At 38.5% G+C, this 19,459-nt stretch overlaps 1 protein-coding gene across 2 annotated transcripts in view; it reads right to left on the bottom strand.

Moving 5' to 3' along the window:
* Positions 1–481: 481 nt before the first annotated feature.
* nbeal2 (neurobeachin-like 2) overlaps positions 482–19,459 on the bottom strand; it is a 221,302-nt gene continuing 202,324 nt past the window's right edge. For both annotated transcript variants that reach the window (XM_059973955.1, XM_059973948.1), the window contains 8 exons: positions 18,123–18,232; positions 16,739–16,911; positions 15,999–16,093; positions 13,905–14,021; positions 12,334–12,495; positions 10,449–10,597; positions 6,127–6,262; positions 482–4,323 (listed from right to left, as the gene is read on the bottom strand). In XM_059973955.1, coding sequence (XP_059829938.1) covers positions 4,231–4,323; positions 6,127–6,262; positions 10,449–10,597; positions 12,334–12,495; positions 13,905–14,021; positions 15,999–16,093; positions 16,739–16,911; positions 18,123–18,232 — 1,035 coding nt within the window. In that variant the 3' untranslated portion in view covers positions 482–4,230. The remainder of the gene's footprint in view (positions 4,324–6,126; positions 6,263–10,448; positions 10,598–12,333; positions 12,496–13,904; positions 14,022–15,998; positions 16,094–16,738; positions 16,912–18,122; positions 18,233–19,459) is intronic.

The following is a 19,459-nucleotide window of genomic DNA, read 5'->3' on the forward strand; positions in this document are numbered from 1 at the left end:
GTTGAATTGAATTTGATTATGTATTGAAAAATTCCTTTGAGGAGGTATATTTGTGAACCACTTGGGATTATATGGCAGTTTAAAACTATCCCTGACACTTTTACTGACACCAGCATTATATTTTCAGAATTCAAATTCTCGAAATGTATTAGTAGTAGTCAGGCCTCTGGTTTTCAGTTGGGAGCATAATCTGCTATAGTTGAACAGCTAATCCTATAGAAGTGGAGAGAATTTATCTCAAACCATACTGTACTTAACAGAAAGCTCTTCTCCATATATATTTTCATGTTTTTATTTAAAGGAGGAAATGAGAGAGGAGCAACTGGAGTAGTAATAATAAATGACAATGAAAGAGGAAATGAAACATAAGAATGAGGAATTAGGGCAGCAAATGAATGTGAGTATTGACAGCTTTAGAAATCTTTCCAAACCTTAAAACTTTGCAGGATAACTTCTCAACAAATACAAAGGGAATCAAATGGAAGATTTAAAATACATTTTTATATATTTTCAGTGTCTTTCAAAGCAAAAGTTCAAGTCACAAGCAATAAGAGAACAGATGCAGGTCAATAGAAGGCCATCAATTTATAAATTTAAGGCACGTTCTCCTTTTTTCAAAAAAAATTTATTTCTCTCTCTCTCTCTCACACACACACACACACACACACACACACGACATAAAATAAAGAAATTGTTTCACTTCTACACAGATTTATTGAGATTTAAAAAAACTTGATGTCTCTGGAATGTACTCAGTAAAAGTCTTGTTTCCAGTCAGGCAGTGGAGTAAACTCAGAAACTTCAAACCCATATTGCTGATTTATCTCACCTAATTTCAGCTGTAACTTGGACTGAAAATTGTCCTACAGCTAAATACCTTGATAATTGTTGCTGTCAAATAGACAGATTCCACACTCTTCCACCAGTGTCCCCCCCCACCAAAAACACCAGTATGAAAGCTTATTCCCACCTCCATCTTCTCCGTACTTGGTGAAGTGTAGTTTCATAACTGCCTTGAGTCATCTGACTATATAGTTCAGGCTTGCCACTGTCCCATTGTTTATTTGTATAAGCTTGGACACTTTCTCCTGTGGTGACAGCAGAACCCAGTGTCCACTTATGCAAGGGAACTTCATAGCAATGATAACTTGATGTTATTAGTGGTCAGGAGTAGTTAGCATAAACCTTTCCCAACTCCTAATGCTAGAGTAATGAGGTCAGTTTTAGTCACTCCTCACCTTAGCTGAAAGGAATACTTCAGGGGTAAAAACTAGCTTATTTAATTTGCGGTCTCTTGCTACCATAGTGCTTAGAGTGCCCTTTTTGGGAGTTGGTATTAACCTTGTATGTGCACTACAGCAGTGATGATAAGGTTTAGGTGAAGAATGCTGGTAAATTGTTCCCTTTTTCTTAAGTTAGATTTTATTAAATTGATGTTAATAAGCAATTGGAATAGCAATTTTGGAAACCGACTCAAAGTATGTGGGGGGGAGGGGGTCTTAGTTGAGAGAATTGATAAAACCAAAATGTGTGCATAAATTTGGGTCACTGGGCTCACTGTTAGCTTCCATTCCAAATCCTTTATCTCAACTGTTGTCTTAAAAGTTCACGAGTCTAAAGGCAATAACACTCCAGCAGCAGCGTGAAAGGACTTCTACATATTATGGGGAACATCAGCACATACAAGAGCTTTCATTTTTGGTGCTGGCCCCTCTACCTACAAAGCAATGATTTCAAAGATCAGGTATTCCCACTTATCTGATAAGGAAAGCAGATGTCTGGAGGTTAACAGCCATCAGTGATGTACAGGCTATTGAGGATGGTAGTTCTGAGGCCCACCACTGGTCTTCTTAAAAGTTATTGGTGGGCAACCTTCTATGACATACAGTTATGCTATTCATTACAATGCTATTAGACAGATGTCCAATATTTTAACCCAGCAGCAATGATGAAACAATATTATATGTACAAATCAATGCATGCAATTCTGATAAAATGTTAGAGATGATGATGTTTCCAAATGCATAAATCCCTGTCCTTATAGAGCAGGGGCTCCCCACTTGGGGTCCATGGACCCCTTGCTTAGTGGTATTGGTCCTTGACACAAAAAAAGGGCGGGAATCACTGTCGTAGGTGTTGAAAATTTTAGTTTGGGGAAGGTTGGGGGAGGGAGTGATGGGTGCTGTTGATGAAACTATAAAACCTAATAAAAGGCATGTTTACTTAAATCCATGTCCCATTAAAATTACATGTTCATTAAAGAAGAAAGTGAAAATGTTTTGAAGGTGTGCCAAATCTTATTGTAGGGTACAGATATAGAGTCACTGGGCCATAGAAAATAATTAAGCTAGAGAAGGATATTTAAATAGTAGCCACTTTCTATGAGAAATGAAATGAGAACCTCACTTAGATTAATGGCAGGAGAACAATTCTCCACTTCCATTTCAGTAGCATTTATAACCAAGTTAATGTGCAAAACTAAAACACATTAAGGCAGCTCAAATCAGATCTTTCAATATCTGGGACCTTTCACCCTTCCATTTCCATCCTGAGCATGTAATTTAATTCCAGCATCTTGTGACACTAATTTTAGCCAAATGCCCATTCATAAAACCTGAGCTGAATGAGTGAGCATCAAGAGATTGTTTAAACTCAAGGACTGGCACATTTGCTCAAGCCCGTCCTCAAGTGGCTCTGTATTAGGAGATAGAAATCCAGCTGAATCTCCCCTTGTTTCCTTTACCATTCAAGTTGGTAGAGATAAATTGTAGATGTCCAATTTAATTGTACTTGGTCTAAGGTGATTCAAATGATTTCCTGTATATTATTTACCACTTAAAACAATTCAATTTAAATTCTGAAACCAGATCCAAATACTTAAATCTGTTTTTGTTTTCAGGTTAGGAAATTAACTTTATACTCTATAAAAGAATAGTGAAAATTTATACTACAGCATAGTTGTAAGATTGAGAATAGAGAAAGGGAAAATATCACAAAATAATGACTGAAAGGTTTAATTTGAAAGTTGATAGATTGCAGAATGATTGGAAGTGTCAAACTTTCAGAGTGCTACAACCTTGTAAGAAACACATTGGACAAAAAATAACAATCAGTATCTTAAGATACAATGTAAACATTTTAAGAACACGAGAGGAAATTGTGTGATGTTAGATTAAAATTTTGAAGCACAGGGAAAATTGTAGGGAGAGGAGCTGGACCTCAAATGGAAGAAATGAATTGCCGCCCTGATCGCAAATCGGAAAAGGCACTGTTGTAGTAATAGTTATCTACAATGAATAACTCTGAATATTGATACTGGTTATTATTCTTTGTAAAACATAAATTGACAGAGGATAATATCGGCAATTCATCCTTTCAATGAGGGAATATTAACATAATCCAACTGGAAGAAAGTCATAGCCCGCAGTTTGGTCTCTTTGGTAGAAGTGCGATGTCAAAAGAAAATGCTGCAATCAAACACAAGAGCAACTACACCATTACACCAATTTCCTCTCTACTACTATCTTTCAGTTCAAACTGCAGTTCTATCAATAGGAAAGGGTGCTTGAAGCAGCCCCGGATTCAAGAGTCCTTAATCTAACATTCAATATCAACAGTAGACATTCACAATGGGCAAATTTACAGTAGAAAAGTAAATAATGCAAAAACAATTGTTATGTAACAAAAGGCAACTTGTTACAGGGAGCAACTTAATAGGTAAAGATATTCAGCACAAACATTTTAAATTTGAGTGATATGTCATACTGTGTTTATAACTTTCCCAATGTGATTAAAAAAGTCTAAGATACAGATGAATTATAAAATAAAATTTCCATCCCTCAAAAAATCGAGTTAACCCCTCTGAACAAATCATACTACAAATTACAGTAGTTTGCACTGTGCAGATAGAAATTGCCAAAGGTTGACAATTCCAGGTGAAAAAGGTTTAAAAATCCTTGAATTATTTAAGGCATCGGATCCTTTTCCACTTTTCTTGTAAACAATGAACCCTTTAAATCTCTTAGATTCAAATAGGTGCTTTGGTTGCTGAAAGCAGCTCATCACTTTGCTGACGAAGACACACATCCTGTCACCTCTCCAGCCTTCAAGCTCTGCTCAGTTTTCATTTATTTCCTTTTAAATAAATAAAGTTTTTTTGATGAATGTAACAGGAAGTAGACACTTGGTGGAATTCAGCTCATTGTACTTGAGTTTTACTTTGTGTTTATGTCAGTCTTTGTTGTACTCTGTTTCTCCAAATGACAATTGAGACATCCGTTTGGTGGAACCCCACAACCGCCTGGTGAACTGACCTGAACGCATCTGAAACAAGATAATACACTGAAATAAGAGATATTGCTTTCAGCTCCTTACCCCTCTTTCCTAAAGGTGCTGGCCATTACTAAACCATTTGGTCTTTGTATACAGACAGACCTGAGTCAGGATGCTGGAAGTTGGAGGGCTCTTTCAATAATCTTAAGAGTACCCCAAGTCAACAAAGGTCAAGTTTTAAACTTTTTTTTTTAAATCCCTAAAAAGTGCCAGGATTCCATTAGAAATAACTGAAGCATTCCTTCAAAAGAAGGCTGTTGGGGAAGGGGGTGAGAGCTGTTTCATGTTTAATCAGAACAGAATGTTTGATCAGGTTCAGGACATTACACACCAACTCAATTACAACTAGAAGGAAATAAGTTCAATCTTGTCCTTAATGTGTTTGAACCCACATCATGAAATTAAAGGAACTGGAACTCAAGCTCAGTAGGAGGTGATTCAAGCCTATTGAAACCATTTTATCATTCAGTTCGATCTTATATTAAATGCAGGTGCTTGAGTCAATTTTGTCTGCCACTGAAGAAGATATAATGAAGGTATTATGGTCTGAGACCTTTCCAGCCAGTTTAAAGGGTTTCATGTTCACAGCTAGACTTCTCTGTGAGACACTATCTTAACAGGTTAGCCTTCACTTAGAACTCAGGCCTCCCACAAGTACATCCTCAATCATACCGCTCTCTCAATCAATGTCAAGTTCATGGAACCACCTCAGGATCATTCTTGGCTGCCGCTGCTGATCTGTGTCTCATCTGACAGTCTGTGTGTTACTGTCATATTAAGAAAGTCATCCAAGCTCCATGCTCATGGACAGAAAACTTCATCCATTTTCCTTTAGGTCTTTAGAAGGAAGCAGGAATGGCACTTTAATTGGCTATAACTAAAGATTTCCACAAATTACAGGTTTTCATACACTGCACCCATATCATCTTTCTCTTTACAGACACCTCCCTGGAGTATCTGGCCAGGTGGGTTTACATGGACCCCAGCAAAGAAGAGATGCATCTTTTGGCCAATGTCCTCCACCAACTATCCAGACCCTGAGAGCTTGGAAACACTCTTTCCCATCATTATAAATGCTAATTTTGAATCTGCACTGTAGCTGGTAAAGTACTGCTGGTATTGTGCCCCTTTAAAGAAGAGTTTGCAAGTTTGCAGCTGCAAGATTACGTGCCACCATTTGTCAATAGATGAATGGAATAGCGTATACTAAAATTGAAACAGAGTTGTTTAACGTGGGAGTTCTGACATTGCAGTTTTGTAAATTTTGCAATGTAAAATAGTAATGGAAAGTTATAAGTATAAAAGGAATTTCTAAAGTAATGGCTTCTTGTTTGTGTTCAGTGATGCTGTATAAAAGTTGGCAGGGATGACTTACTTCTCTTCAAACTTTCTAAAAAAAGTTATATTTTGGTAACTTCCAATGTAGCACCATCCCTCAATATTGCGCCTGTTTTTTTTTTTAGCCTAGATTATATTTTCAGTGTGTGTCTTGAACCCATTACCTCAGTTTGCCCACTTGATTCCCATTGACACAGATCAGATAAACAAAGACTAAGCATTTGAAGTTAAGATGTTTCCACCCCTCTATTTTTAAACTCTCTTGAAAATCTACCTCTTTGAGTAGGTTTTAAATCAGGTCACCTAATTAGTTTATTTTAAGCCTGAGGTTAACTCTTATAGCTAGAAAGTGCATTTTGGATGTTTTCTGACATTAAAGAAAGCTAAATAAATGCAAGTTGATTAATTACTGGTATCCCACCCACTTTCCTGTATATTTTTCATTTCTGTCCTCACCGTAGAAGGCCGTCCTGATGCCACCACAATCAGTTTCCCGTCATTCAAACCAACGAGAATATGGCTGTTATCTTTGGTAACAGAGACACAGTGGATGGGAACCTTCATGATCATTGGTTGCATTGCACTCTTCAAACTGAAAACAAAATTGTAACAAATTAATATATCTGGCCGCAGAGAATGTCATTCAAGTTTTGTTTATGTTCTTAAGAGCAGGATTAGACAAGCAATTCATTCCCTAAATCCTATATTGACAATCAGCTAGATCATGACTGATTTGTAGCTCAGTTCCATTTCCTCAGCTTTAGTCCATGTCCTTGAACAAAATCCCTTGAGCCTCAATGTGAAAGCTTATTTTGAAAAGGAATCCAGAGACTTTTGAGGAAGAAAATTACAAGAACAAAACTTGTAAGAATTTGTAAGAAAAATTATAAGAAATCGCTAGAAGAGGGAAAAAAAGCCAGGTAACTGCTGGAATAAGTCAGAAAACTATAGGTCTGTGAGTCTGACATGAATGGTGGGTAAATTGTTTGGGGGGGGGCTGTAAGGGTAGGTGGGTGTGGATTCTGACAGATAGGATCCAGGAATACTTGAAGAGAAGGGTCTGACTCAGAACAGTTGGCAAATGTCTTGGAGTTTTTTGAAGGGATAACCGAGAAGATAGAAGAGGATAGGGCAGTGGATGTTGTCTATCTGGACTTTAGGAAGGCCTTTGACAAGGCCCCTCATGGCAGGATAGTCTGGAAGATTAAATTGCTCAGACTCCAGGGGAGATAGGGGATTGGATTCATATTTAGCTCAGTGGTAGTAAGCCGAGGGTGACATTCAACTGTTGTTTCTAGGACTGGTGTCCTGTGTCTGGTGCGTCATTTGTTATTTTTTAATTTATATAAATGATTTGGCTGTGAATGTACATGGCATGGTTAGTAAGACTGTGGATGATACTACGGTAGATGGGATAGTAAATAATGTAGAAGTTTATGAAAAATTACAGGGGGAGCTTGACCAACTAGGTATGTGGGTTGAGGATTAGCAATTGGCTTTCAATCCAGATAACTGTGAGCTAGTGCATTTTGGAATATCAAACCAAGGTAGGACTTATATAGTGAATGGTAGAGCCGGAGGCAGCGCTGTAGAACAGAGGGTTCTAGGAGTGTAAGCGCATATTTTCCGAAAGCAGTATCACAGATGATGGGGGAGTGAAGAAGGTGTTTGGCACACTGGTCTTGGGTATAGCAATTAGGAAGTTATTTTACAAATCTACAAGACATTGTTGATGCTGCACTTGGAGTATTGTATACAGTTTTGGTCGCCCTGTTATGGGAAAGATGTTACTTGAGAGAATTCAGAAAAGATTTACCAGGATATTGCTTGAACTTAGAGACCTGAATTACAAGGAGAGGTGGTAGAGATTATGACTTAATTCTCTGGGATCTAGGAAGCTGAGGGGTGACTTGATAGAGATATACAAGCATAGACAGAGTGAAAGCATAGTCTTCCTAGGGAGGGGGCGCTAAAAACAAGAGGGCACAGGTTTAAAATCAGGTGTGAGAGATTTTAAAAGGGACATCAGAGGCTGCTTCTTTATGCAAAGAGTGGTGTGTATTTGGAATGAGCTGCTACAAATTATGGTTGGGATGGGCAAATCAGCGACATTTAAAATCCATCTGGATGAGGAGGAGGGATTCAGAGGGTTCTGGGCCAAACATGAACGGATGGGACTAGCTTGTTGGACAAGAGAGTTGGCATGGATGAGTTGGGCTGAAGGACCAGTTTCTATGATGTATGGCTCTATGATTACAAATTTCTGCAATCTCGTATGCATGTTTTTAAAAAAAATATTGTCAACTAGTTTTCTAAGAGGCAGTGTTCTAGTTTTTAAAAAATGTTGTTTTGTCTTCTGAGTTCTGCAATGGAAATCAACTATTCTCTGTGTCTCTTCCAATGAATCCCTAAATGATTTTAAATACTTTGATTAGATTACCCTCAATATTCAAAAAAGAAGCATTAACCCAAGTTTATGGAACCCACCCTCAATTTAATTCCTCCTGTTGCCCAAAAGTCAATACTGAACCCTTTTTCCTGCCTCGATTTTGGATGCATAAACTCAGCATCATTGTACCGGGCCATGTAAAGGTCTTTACTTTGCCGCCAGGTAGTAAAAAATGTAGCTGAGTTCATGAGATCCATAATGAAATGGAAGTTTCCTGCCTCCAGAATTGAACATCAGTCCTTTCATGGTGAAGAAAACAAAAGGACACACATTCAGATTCAGATTTATTTGTCACATGTATGTGGAAACATACAGTGAAATCGTTGTTTGCATTAGCAAGCAACATACCCAAGGATGTGCTGGGGGCAGCCTGCAAGTGCTGCCACACCTTCTGGTACCAATATAGCATGCCCACAATACCAGGCAAACAACACAGAACACATCAAAAGAGAACACCACAAGCAGTAATACAACAACAGCAAAACAAGCCCCTTTCCTCCAACTCCAGGACAGGCCAGGCATTAGACTTATGTTAGAGGTTAGTGAATGGAACAAGTGTTATAGGTTAGGTATGGGGTAACATTCCCTCTACAATCTTCCATCAAAATCTGTCAGGGCAAATGACACACGGGTAGGGTGGTCAACAGTCCATACAGTCCAAGATTTTCTGCAGGAAAATTAAAGTAATGTTTGTGGATATTTATAATGGGATACCATTCTTTTCATCAAACCAATAAAGGCTGCTGAAGAGCATCTAGATTTAACCAAAATAACTCTAGCTCTTCAAAAGAGGAAACTGGTGACACTATTGTGCAGCTATAAGCATGAAATGCCCTGCAGAACTGATGAGACTGCAGCCGTGGATCTGAAGTAGGACGAATCATTTCCCCTCCTCTGAGGGTATGGCCCTGGAACCCTATCCAATGCAGAGCTCAGTTTCAGGTTCCAAACTGCACCTGACATCAGAAACAGCTGCAGCTCCTGTAACATAGGGTGCAACATGGCTGGGTGCAAGCCTGTTTCTGTAATAGCCAGGCACAGAACTGGTAAGTACAATCTGTGTACATCAGTTTGATGTCAGTACTGTACAGGAGGATACAGATCTGAGCTACGTAACGTTGGAGTATATGTCCATCACTGTCAGTAGTGGATTACCAGTACTGGTGAGTGTAAGTCCGTTGGGGCACTTTTTGCAATTTCAAAGAGATCATATAAGGATAATAGGTTGTAAAATTCTTTGAAATACCATTCTTAGCATGGCTTCCAATTCAGATTTTTCACATTATTCATGAACTTTAAGTCCAGATAAATCCAGTGCTATAAAATTCAGTGGATATTGACAGAGAACACAGAAAATATGTGCAGCTTCCTGATTTATGTGGGATTTGTTTTGTCCCTCATGATCTGTTAACCTAAAAAAAAAGAATTCAGGTGGTTTGTGCTTTTTTCTAAATATCCTGGCACTGAATTACCTCTGAATAAAATGCAGAAAACAAAAATGTTAAAAAAAAGATCAGAATTCAGGAATGGGTAACTGACAGATGTGTATTATTTTATTTTTCTTCTTTTTCTTATGTAATTTCACACAATGTTCAAGTTTACAGATCACACTTTGGCTTAGTGAACCTCTGTTAAGCCTGTGATTACCTGTAATATAGAGGCAATGCCACTAATTCCAGCTGCACCATGACCCACACACAACTTGTCCTCAAGTGTTAGAATAAAATATTGACAACCTCAATTTGATTATTTTTAGAGGTAACTAAAAGCAACATTCCAGATAATTCAGAAGAAAATACTAACTAGCTAAGTTTTTATAAGGTTAGCTGTTCACAGGGAAGATTATTTTCTCACTTTCTTAAGTGAGGAAGCTGTAAACACTTTCTCTGTGTCCTCTGTCAAGAACCATTTAACTTCACGGTTTCGGCTCTATCCAGAAATCCTCATGTTCACAAACATGCACCCACCTCTGAAGCAAAATCTGGAAAGAAGGCTCTGCTAGGATGGTAATTCAAAGAACCTTACAACCCATCATCTTGTACTGATCCCAAAACTCTCTCTGTGGGTATGGGATGGTTCCTGATACGGAGTATGGCTTCACTATGTTGTATCAACAATATTATCAGAATAACTGGTTTCACTCGCTAGTCGAATCTGGGACCATCCTCGTCAGTATGGCAGCTGAGCTGGGGTTGCTGATAAATTGTAGGCAGAAAGCCAGGAAACAGAATTTTGAGTTGATAACACTTCTCCAAGCCTCCTCAGAGTTTGATGACAAGCTGTTGTTCTCTACTTGCTATACAATGGGATAGAAATCAGAGCACCCTACCTTTGGAGATCACGGATATGCAGAGAGCACTGCTCAGTCCCCAACACCACAAACTCTTCAACGATACTCATTGCAGACACCTGCTCGTCCATGCTTACAGATGCTAAATGCTTGCCATTCACAGAATAAAGGTGCAAGAAGATTTTATCCTGGATTAAAAATAAAATGCAGGCATAATGATGAAAAGTGATGACTGATATGGGACATTAAATCCCACAAAAGACTACTTACATTGACATTGAGGTGACATTCAAGCAACAAAGGTCAATGTGGTCCAAATTCTTAGCACTGGTAATCTTAACAGTAGAAGGGCATAAAGTTATGAGAAAATTAAACTAAATTTAAAAGTGTATAAAAGTGAAAAACAAGTGGGCTTAAAGACTGATAAATTATTGAGGAAGTAGGAGAGCAACAGTGAAAACAATTTGTAATTATTCAAACTGGCAGGAACTAATGAATGATGTACTTTGGGGTGGGAGTGGAGGGGTCTATACTGATGTCTAATACGATGTAAAAAGGTAAATAGAAAGAATCGACAGAACTTCAGGCCAGTTAGCTTAAAGTCATTGACAGGAAAATTAATAAAACCGTAATTAAAAAAAATGAAAAAAATATAATGACGTGTAGACACCATGAATTTCAAAAGGGAAACTAATGCCTAAACTAAGATGCATTCAAGGGAAAGCAAGATAAGTACATTCATAAATGGAGAAGATGATGGAAGTAGATGCAAAGATTTCAAATGGAACATTAACTTTGCCATGAGCTTTTATCTTTTTATCTTAGAGTGCAGTTTGCTAACTTATACATTTTAATTGCCTATTTTGTTTAATTTCTAAGAACTTTATTGTGCACCAGCCAGATATCTTGGGGCTTTAGGATTTTGGTAGGTAAGTATGATTGAGGATTGGAGAATTGCACAGATTAAGGAATTTTTTTCAATGGTGGGTTTAGGCTTTCACCCCCCCCCCCCCCCCCCATCGTGCAAATCTACTATTTTCTCAGCAACTGGATTCTCATCCATGTAATCTCTACACCAAGCATGACTTCCGTGGGTCTTTTCTACAATGTTTCTCCTTACTTCTCAGATGCACTGTGACCATGGTATCCCTTCTTTTCTAAGATATTCCCCATGCTAATTCTCCCTGCTCGTCCCTATCCCTTCTTAGATAGGATCGTAGAAAGAGAAACAATTAATTTTAGGTCTGAAAGGGAATACTTCTGATAAGGCAGTCCAACTGCATTGATAGGGACAGTTAAAGAAGCAGGGGAGAATTGTGCTTCTCTGTCTATGTAATGTCTTGCTAATACTGAGGCTATGGGACATGCCCAACAGGCCAATGTTAGTATTCTGACCAGATGACACCGTAATATCAACCTGTCGGGATGTCTATACTTATACAAAGCATTGGGTGTTACCGCAGTCACAATTTCCACAATTTGGAAATATCATTCAGGACCTCTAGAAAGAAAAGCCAAGCTGCCTTTTGTTTGTAGAATGTCTCTTTAAAGATGGTATGCAAGGATATTCTGTAGGTGTGGTCAAATTGAAACAAACATCAGTAACGTACTTGAATATTTTGGTTTAACCCTCGGGACTGTAAAGTGAAGAGTATTTAAAGAGACGCTTTTAGAGATGTATCGGGAAGAACAGAAGAGAAGGAACTCCTCTCAAAAAGATTGATGAAATAAAGCAGAAGATATAATTGAGGGGTATTGGAAGTTAAAAGTTAAGAGTTATCCATAAAAAATTGTTTTCCATTAATCTAGTTTTATTCACCTAACCTTTCTGTGAGTGAGATTCCTGTCCAGTGGGTATTACTCCCCTAGTTTTACTGCAAGTATCACTGCTGCTCACATGAAACAGTTCCATTCATGCTGTTACCTTCGAGGAAGCCCTGCTTCCTATGCTGCTCTGGATGACCATCTGGCCCTCATATCCGATGACAAGGTTGTTGATGGTCATGGGTAGTGTGCTTTCACAGGGGGGCCGCAGTGAACGCATGAACTGACCACGGCGGATGGTGTGCACAATGACTGTACCATCCTGCGAAAGGGAAAAAAAAAACAAAGTTTAATTTTTCCTGGCTTTGGCAGTTTAAGAATTTGAATTCAAAGCCAAGAACCCAAATATAAAAGTGACAGAGATGCTGCTGGATTGTCATAAAAAGCAATCCAGTTCTCTAATATCTTCTAGGTATTGAAACCTGAATTGCTCACAGGCCTGCGTAGCACCTGACCCACAGCAATGTGATTGGTTTTAAAAATACTTCAAGGTGTGTTGTAGCATTTATAGAAGATGGTCCTCTGGCACATACACAGAGCAAGTTGTGACAACATGGAAATGCCAGTGTTGTCAGTGAGGCAAATATCACAGGGATGAAGCAATAATACTGCAGCACCCTCTAGATTCCACAAATAAAAGCAGTCCAAACTGGGAAAATATCCAGAACTAAAAACAAATGAATACACTTCCCCATTATAAAGTTGGGGGAAACTTCCCAACTCCAGCACCACACAGTACTTTAAAATTAAATTAGCTTTACCGCCTCATTTCCCATCAAAAGCAAGATAGTTTTTACTCCTTGTGTGCAATTACAGGGATCCAGGTTCTGTCCCAAACGTGGATATTGTCTGTGTGGGATGTGTAAATGACTACTAATAAGGTGAGCGGCAAGAGGTCCAAGGGGAATTGATGGACCTGCTAGAGACAACTATGTTAAAGGAATACAGTGAAAAAAATATAAGAGAGAACAAGATTGATTGTATCTCTGCCAGGAGGCATCAAAGACCCAATTGTGGACTGACCATCTTCTGTGCCATTAAGAGTAGGTTAAGGAGGGTTTTAAAAGAGAGAAGAAAGGAGATAATTTCTGAATTTAGAGAGCACCACCATTGTCCCATGGAGCCACATAAATGGCAATAATGTTATTATTTTTAATGTTAATGTGACTGGATGTACTGACATTAAGGATTTTGCACTGGTTTTCCTTTCACATATACAGAGGGCTATGAGTAGCTCCAGGTAATTTCTAAAGTAAGTACATGTTGGGCACTGCATTGTGGGTCAAGGGACCTGTATTGTGCTGTAGGTTTTCTATGTTCCATATTTTATTATGACCAAAGTTTATTTTTGAAATAAAAGGTGGCACCACAATTGTCATTCGGACTAAAGAAGTGGGGAATTATATAAAAAAAAGCGATGACAAATTCCCTGTGGGTTTCAGGATGGATGGAGAGTAGATGCAGATCAGGGGTTCACAACCTGGAGTTCACAGAGACCTCGGTTAATAGTAGCAGTCCATAGCATAAAAATGATGCGCACCCTGGTACAGATCGCTATAGATAGTTGATACCAGATTGATCCTACTCAACTTCAAGGGTACTAAATGCAAACTATTCTCATTATCTAGCCCAATCCTTTTTACTTAAATAATCAGGTTAAGTGTGATCTACCTTTGAGCCCGATACTGCCATGTCAAGCTCCGTGCTTATGGCCACACAGGTGACAGCATCATCATGTCCATAAAGCACTTGTACTGGCTTCTGGGCCAATCCACAAGCAAAGCCACCCTGAGAATACATGCATAAAACATAAACAAAATTAAACATTTTATTAAAAATACAATAGCTCCTTAAACTGTTCTAACATAAGGAATTCTGAATATATCAATTACAATTCATTTACAGCACACTTGAGATTTGAACACAAAATACTGGGCTTCCCACTCAAGTGCATTACTATGGGATTGCTGTAGTGTGACAGCTGTTTGCTTTGGGATGTGATATTAAAACAAAATTACATAGTCTTACTCAATTACAATTGAAAGATTTAATTATTTTTTTTCAAACAAGGGTATTAACTGTGGTGTCCCTGCTAATATTAATCTTTTAGTTAACAGCACTAAAAACAAACTGATCAGACATTTTTACATTTATTTGTAAATGCCCACTGTATGCATATTGGCTGCTACATTTCTGTAACAGTGGCTACAATCCAAAGTACCTAATGAACTTCTGGGGATCCCCAAGCTGTGAAATGTAAAGTCCAAACCGGAACACCATTGCTGGGTTGTCAGATGTACCGAAGTTTAGATGAGATTTTTAATTTAGACTGTGTTTCTGAAAAGTTCTTAGCAAAATAACAGGGGAGTTCTACCTTTGGCCTAACCAATATTTACTTCTCAACAGTATCATTTATAGCTTTGCAAACAGCTCAGTTTAGTCTACAGGACTACCAGAAGCTTCCAGTTACTTTAATTCTCCATCTTACTCCCACTGTGACTTCTCTGTCTTTGATCTCCTACACCATTCCAATGGTGTGAGCTCAAGGAATAGCACTTCAGTTTCTCTCCAGGATTGTTGCAACCCACAGGATTTAACGCTAAGTTCAACAATTTTGTATAAACCAGTTTTCCAATTTATAATTCTGATACAAGATCACCCATCTGGAAAAGCATTCAGATTTTCTCTTTCCACAGATGCTCTCTGTTTTCATGGGTGTTTTCAGCATCCTTGTACATTTCAAAGGCCCAGCAAATGCTGTGTATTGCATCTTACAGTTCCAATTCTCTAATGTTTCCCAAACAACTGTTAATAAATGGCTCTGAAAATATTGGGTTTACACCATATCACAGAGTTTCCCTTTATTCATTCCACTCCGCACCCCCCCCCCCCCCCCGGCAAATTCAACACACTTGTTTTGTTTCCCATTTCCCAGTTTTGATGAAGGGTCTGAATCATTTTCTCCATTTTGCTCTCCACAGGCCTGCCAAGTATTTCTCGCACTTTCTATTTTTTTTCCCAAAGAAATAGGTCTATTTGTGTGATCTTGCTGTGTACCACACTTCCTTAAACACAGCTTACACTTTATTGGGAAGAATATCTGGAAAGGCACCACAGAAATCCTCTGTAAGTGTGGCGTTCTTTGAAAGATCAACAGCAAGACCCTGCTATCCACAATACACATTGTGTACTAGTTCAGAGTATAAAAAAAGCTATATCCCTAAACAAAATACAGTGTCAATTCTCGAAATTAACATTGACATGACTGACAACAGTCTGACATCTTTAAGCTTTCCATTCAAATACATAGCCACTGTTCACCTCTTACTTATATGAATGGAAATCAGGAAATTACCTCTTGGAAACGGGCTGGTTGTTCAGCAGTGAGATTCTGGTGCTCCATAATCATTCTCTCATACAGCAAAAAGCTATTAAAATTGGTAATCGAGCCATCATTTACTACTTTTGTAGACAACATTTCATCCTTCTGTGGATGAAATATACTTCCTAACTTCTCCGAATTTATGGTTTTATCTCATTGTCCAGACCTTATCAGTTTAAATTAACACTCTCTCTATCCTACCTGCCAATTCCAAATCACATAATGCATCAACTTTCTATTATCTTGATAAAATGAAGGTTGGCTATACTTAGTGAACCTGCACCGCACACATTGCATGTTAGTATATTCTTCTGAATACATGACAATATTTTCACCGGCTCACAATGTCATTTTTCCTAATGTATCAATGGAAGGTATTTTACCTGCTGGATGATTTGCCACACCATGCAGGTGGTGTCTCTTGATCCAGAAATCAGATAAATGCCACAGAGGTCCAGTGCTAAACAAGTTACAATATCTGTAGGGAGAAAATTTGTAATTCAGTAAGAAAAATACACGGCCAATTAACTAGAACCCTTGCTGCTTATTAAAGCAAGGGTGAGAAATTTCCAAACTCCCGTCGTTGGCATCAAAACAATTTGAGGTCAACTGAGCAGGGTTCACATGAGGAGCACATTTCTGATGTACTATGCCAAACATTTCACAGTTTGTAATTAATGCATTTGATGAGGTTTATTCCTGCAAAGTGATGAAAAGCTTATTAACTGTGCTATCAAGCAACATTTACTCACCAATAACCTACTCATTTATGGTTAGATTGGGGTCCACCAGGACTACTTGGCTCCAAATCTTGCCACAGCCTTGATCCAAACATGGACCAGACAGCTGAATTCCAGATTTCAAAGGAGAAGTCGACTCAGTGTGGCATCAATGACCCCTAGTAAAACTGAGGTCAATGGGCATCGAGGAGAAAATGTTTCAATGGTCAGAACCACACTTCATATAACGATGGCTGCAGTTGTTTTAGATCGGTCATTTGAGCCACAAGGAATGACCTGTATCTGAGTGAATAAATCTCGATGCTGGATGCAGTATTTTTTTCTCTTTCCTGATGAACATAGTATAAATAATTACATGGTGATGAAGTTAGGTCAATACTAACCTATGTGCCTCATGATGTGTCCTATGACTTTGCCCTTGCTCAAGGATGTAACCCGGAGACTGTTGTCCCAGTGACCACCACTGAAGAGGAGCTTTCCATCGTGGGAAATGACTAGGATCTTTGGTGATAAATCGATGCCAGGAGCAAGTGGGCCAGACAGGAAGCGTTGAGTCCTGCCAAAATAGCAACAGGATAAAAGAAAATCCATTCCATTTACGTTTGAAAGGTGATAGTAACTTAAGAGTTTGTGTGTGGGTGTTAAAGGAAACACAATATCTGAGTTTTTGTTTTTGTGACTGGCTGTCTGTGACTAGTGGTATTCGACATGGATCGGTGCTGCTGGGAGTTTTGCTGTTTGAAATATACATGAATAATTTGGCTGTGAGTGCAAGAGGCACATTTAGTTAGCTGACAAATGACACTAAGATTGGTGGGACTGTTAACAGTGTTGAGCAGAGTCTTAGGTTACAAGTGATAGCGATGCCTTGGTGAAATGAGCTGAGAAATTGCAGATGGGGTTTAAACCTGAATAATGTGTGGTTATTTGTTTTGGGAATACTAATAAGGCTGGAATATACACTTAGGGAGTATTGAGAAACAGGGGAACTTGGGTTTCAAGTCCAAAGATCCTTGAAGGTGGTAGCACAGGCAGATAACATGATTAAGAATGCTTATGGGATACTGGTCTTCATTACTTGAGGTACTAACTATAAGAGCAGGGAGTTTATATTCTAACTTTATAAAACATTGGTCCAGCTAGAGTTCTATGTGCTGTTATGGTCACCACACTGCAGGAAGGATGTGATAGTGCTGGAGAAGGCACTGAGGAGAGTCGCCAGGACGATGCCTGGAATGAGGTTTTCAGTTATGAGGTGAGGTCTATTTTCTCTGGAGCAGAGAAGGATACATGGAGACATGATTCAGGTATATAAAACTACGAGGTGTATAAATAGGGTAGACTGCAGGAAATGTTTCTCCATATCAGAGGTAGATAATACTAGAGGACCCATAGAATTAGAATAAGGAATGAGATTTAGAGGTGTTTGTGGGGGTCCTTTTCACACATAGAGTGGTAAATATTGGGAATACACTGCCTGGGAGAATGGTGGAGTCTGGGTCTTTTGCAACTTTCAAGATGTGTCTCAATGAGGAATCACCTGGGTGCCAAAGGCTACAGGCCAAGTACTGGAAGGTGGGATTAGTACAGATGTGTGCCCACTGGCCAACGTGGATGTGTAGGATCAAGTGGCCTGTTTATATGTTACATTACCCCATGAGTTTTAAAGAAGATAGTGATTTAATTGCTTCCATGTAAACCTTGAAGAAGACTTTAACTCAGAATTATGGTGGAGTTTTATAAACTGCAGAAAACAAGTAAACTTACTTGACACTGGAAATGATTGGGTCCTTGGTAAAAGTGAAGTAATTTGAAATATTTTTGTCATATGGCAACCAGCCATGAGTTCCTATCAAACCATTCATACTCACTGTTACCTGAGAGAAACAAAAAAGTAAATAAGCCAGGCCCATCAAAGTGTCAGAAAAATAAGAAGTGCTACATTTTTATGGAAAGAATAAGAGACAATCTTGATCAACTGACAAAATTGTAAGGAGTGCACTGGAACAGAGTTGCCCAAGTGTGCACAGGTATGTGCAAAGATCTTTGACAAAGCACGTTGCAAAGATCCTGCACTTCATTAACAGAAGTATTGAGTATAAAGGCTTGGCGATTATGTTGGGCCTTCATAAAACATGGGGTGATCATAAGTGTATTTGTGTTCATTTCTGCTCATCATATTTTAAGAAGGGTGTAAAGATCGTAGAGAAGGTACTAAAGAAATTTAACTGAGTAGGTGTGGATTCGGGAAGTTTCAACAGTAAGTCTAGATTGTAGAAGCTTGGGTATTTTGTAACACATGAATTTGAATAGAGATTTGATAAATATAGACTAGATTTAATATGGTAAATAATGAGAAATGGTTAGTTCAAGCATCAGGCATAGATATCTTCAGTGATATGCAAAAGAAACATGGAAGATATGAGGAAAGGTATTTTACTAGTTAATTGACTATGATCTGGTCTCCAAATGTGATGTAAACAAAGGTACTTAGAGCCTTCATAAGGGAACGAAGGCACCTTCAGAAAAAAATACCTTAAGGGGTTGCAGAGAAGGAGCAGAGGAATGATCTGACTAGATTACTCTACAAAAAACCAGTACAGATTCCACAGCTCGTGAAGGGCAATGCACTGTTCTGATTTAGTGATCCAAGAACAATAATCTATCAAAACCAACCTAAAACCTGTTGGATGGCACACAAGCAAATGTAAAGCAAGTTCACACAGTGGAGCACATAAGACAAAATTGAATAGGCATCTTTGACACATCTTCACCTAGCAGACTGTCCATCCCGTATTTTCATACAACCTCAAGATCAAAAAATGCAACTAATTTTTTTTCAGCAACCATCATTAGGTAGTTTCTCATGAAATCAAACTTTCTAGACAGTTGCAAATGATTGATCTGGAGAGATTAACATTCGTTGAGTTTTTACTAATAGTGACAGTGCCATTCATCAGGTCATGCAACTTGAACTCTGTGTTTCATTTGCCGTTAGCCGAGAGTGAACGGGACAATTTAAATTAAACTTTTCCAATGGTTGGGTAGTTACAATCAGTTGGATAGTGCATCTGGAAGCTCCCAATTGGATTACAGTGTTGTTG

This window comes from Hypanus sabinus, chromosome 1, assembly GCF_030144855.1.
Source record: "Hypanus sabinus isolate sHypSab1 chromosome 1, sHypSab1.hap1, whole genome shotgun sequence".
NCBI lineage: Eukaryota > Metazoa > Chordata > Chondrichthyes > Myliobatiformes > Dasyatidae > Hypanus > Hypanus sabinus.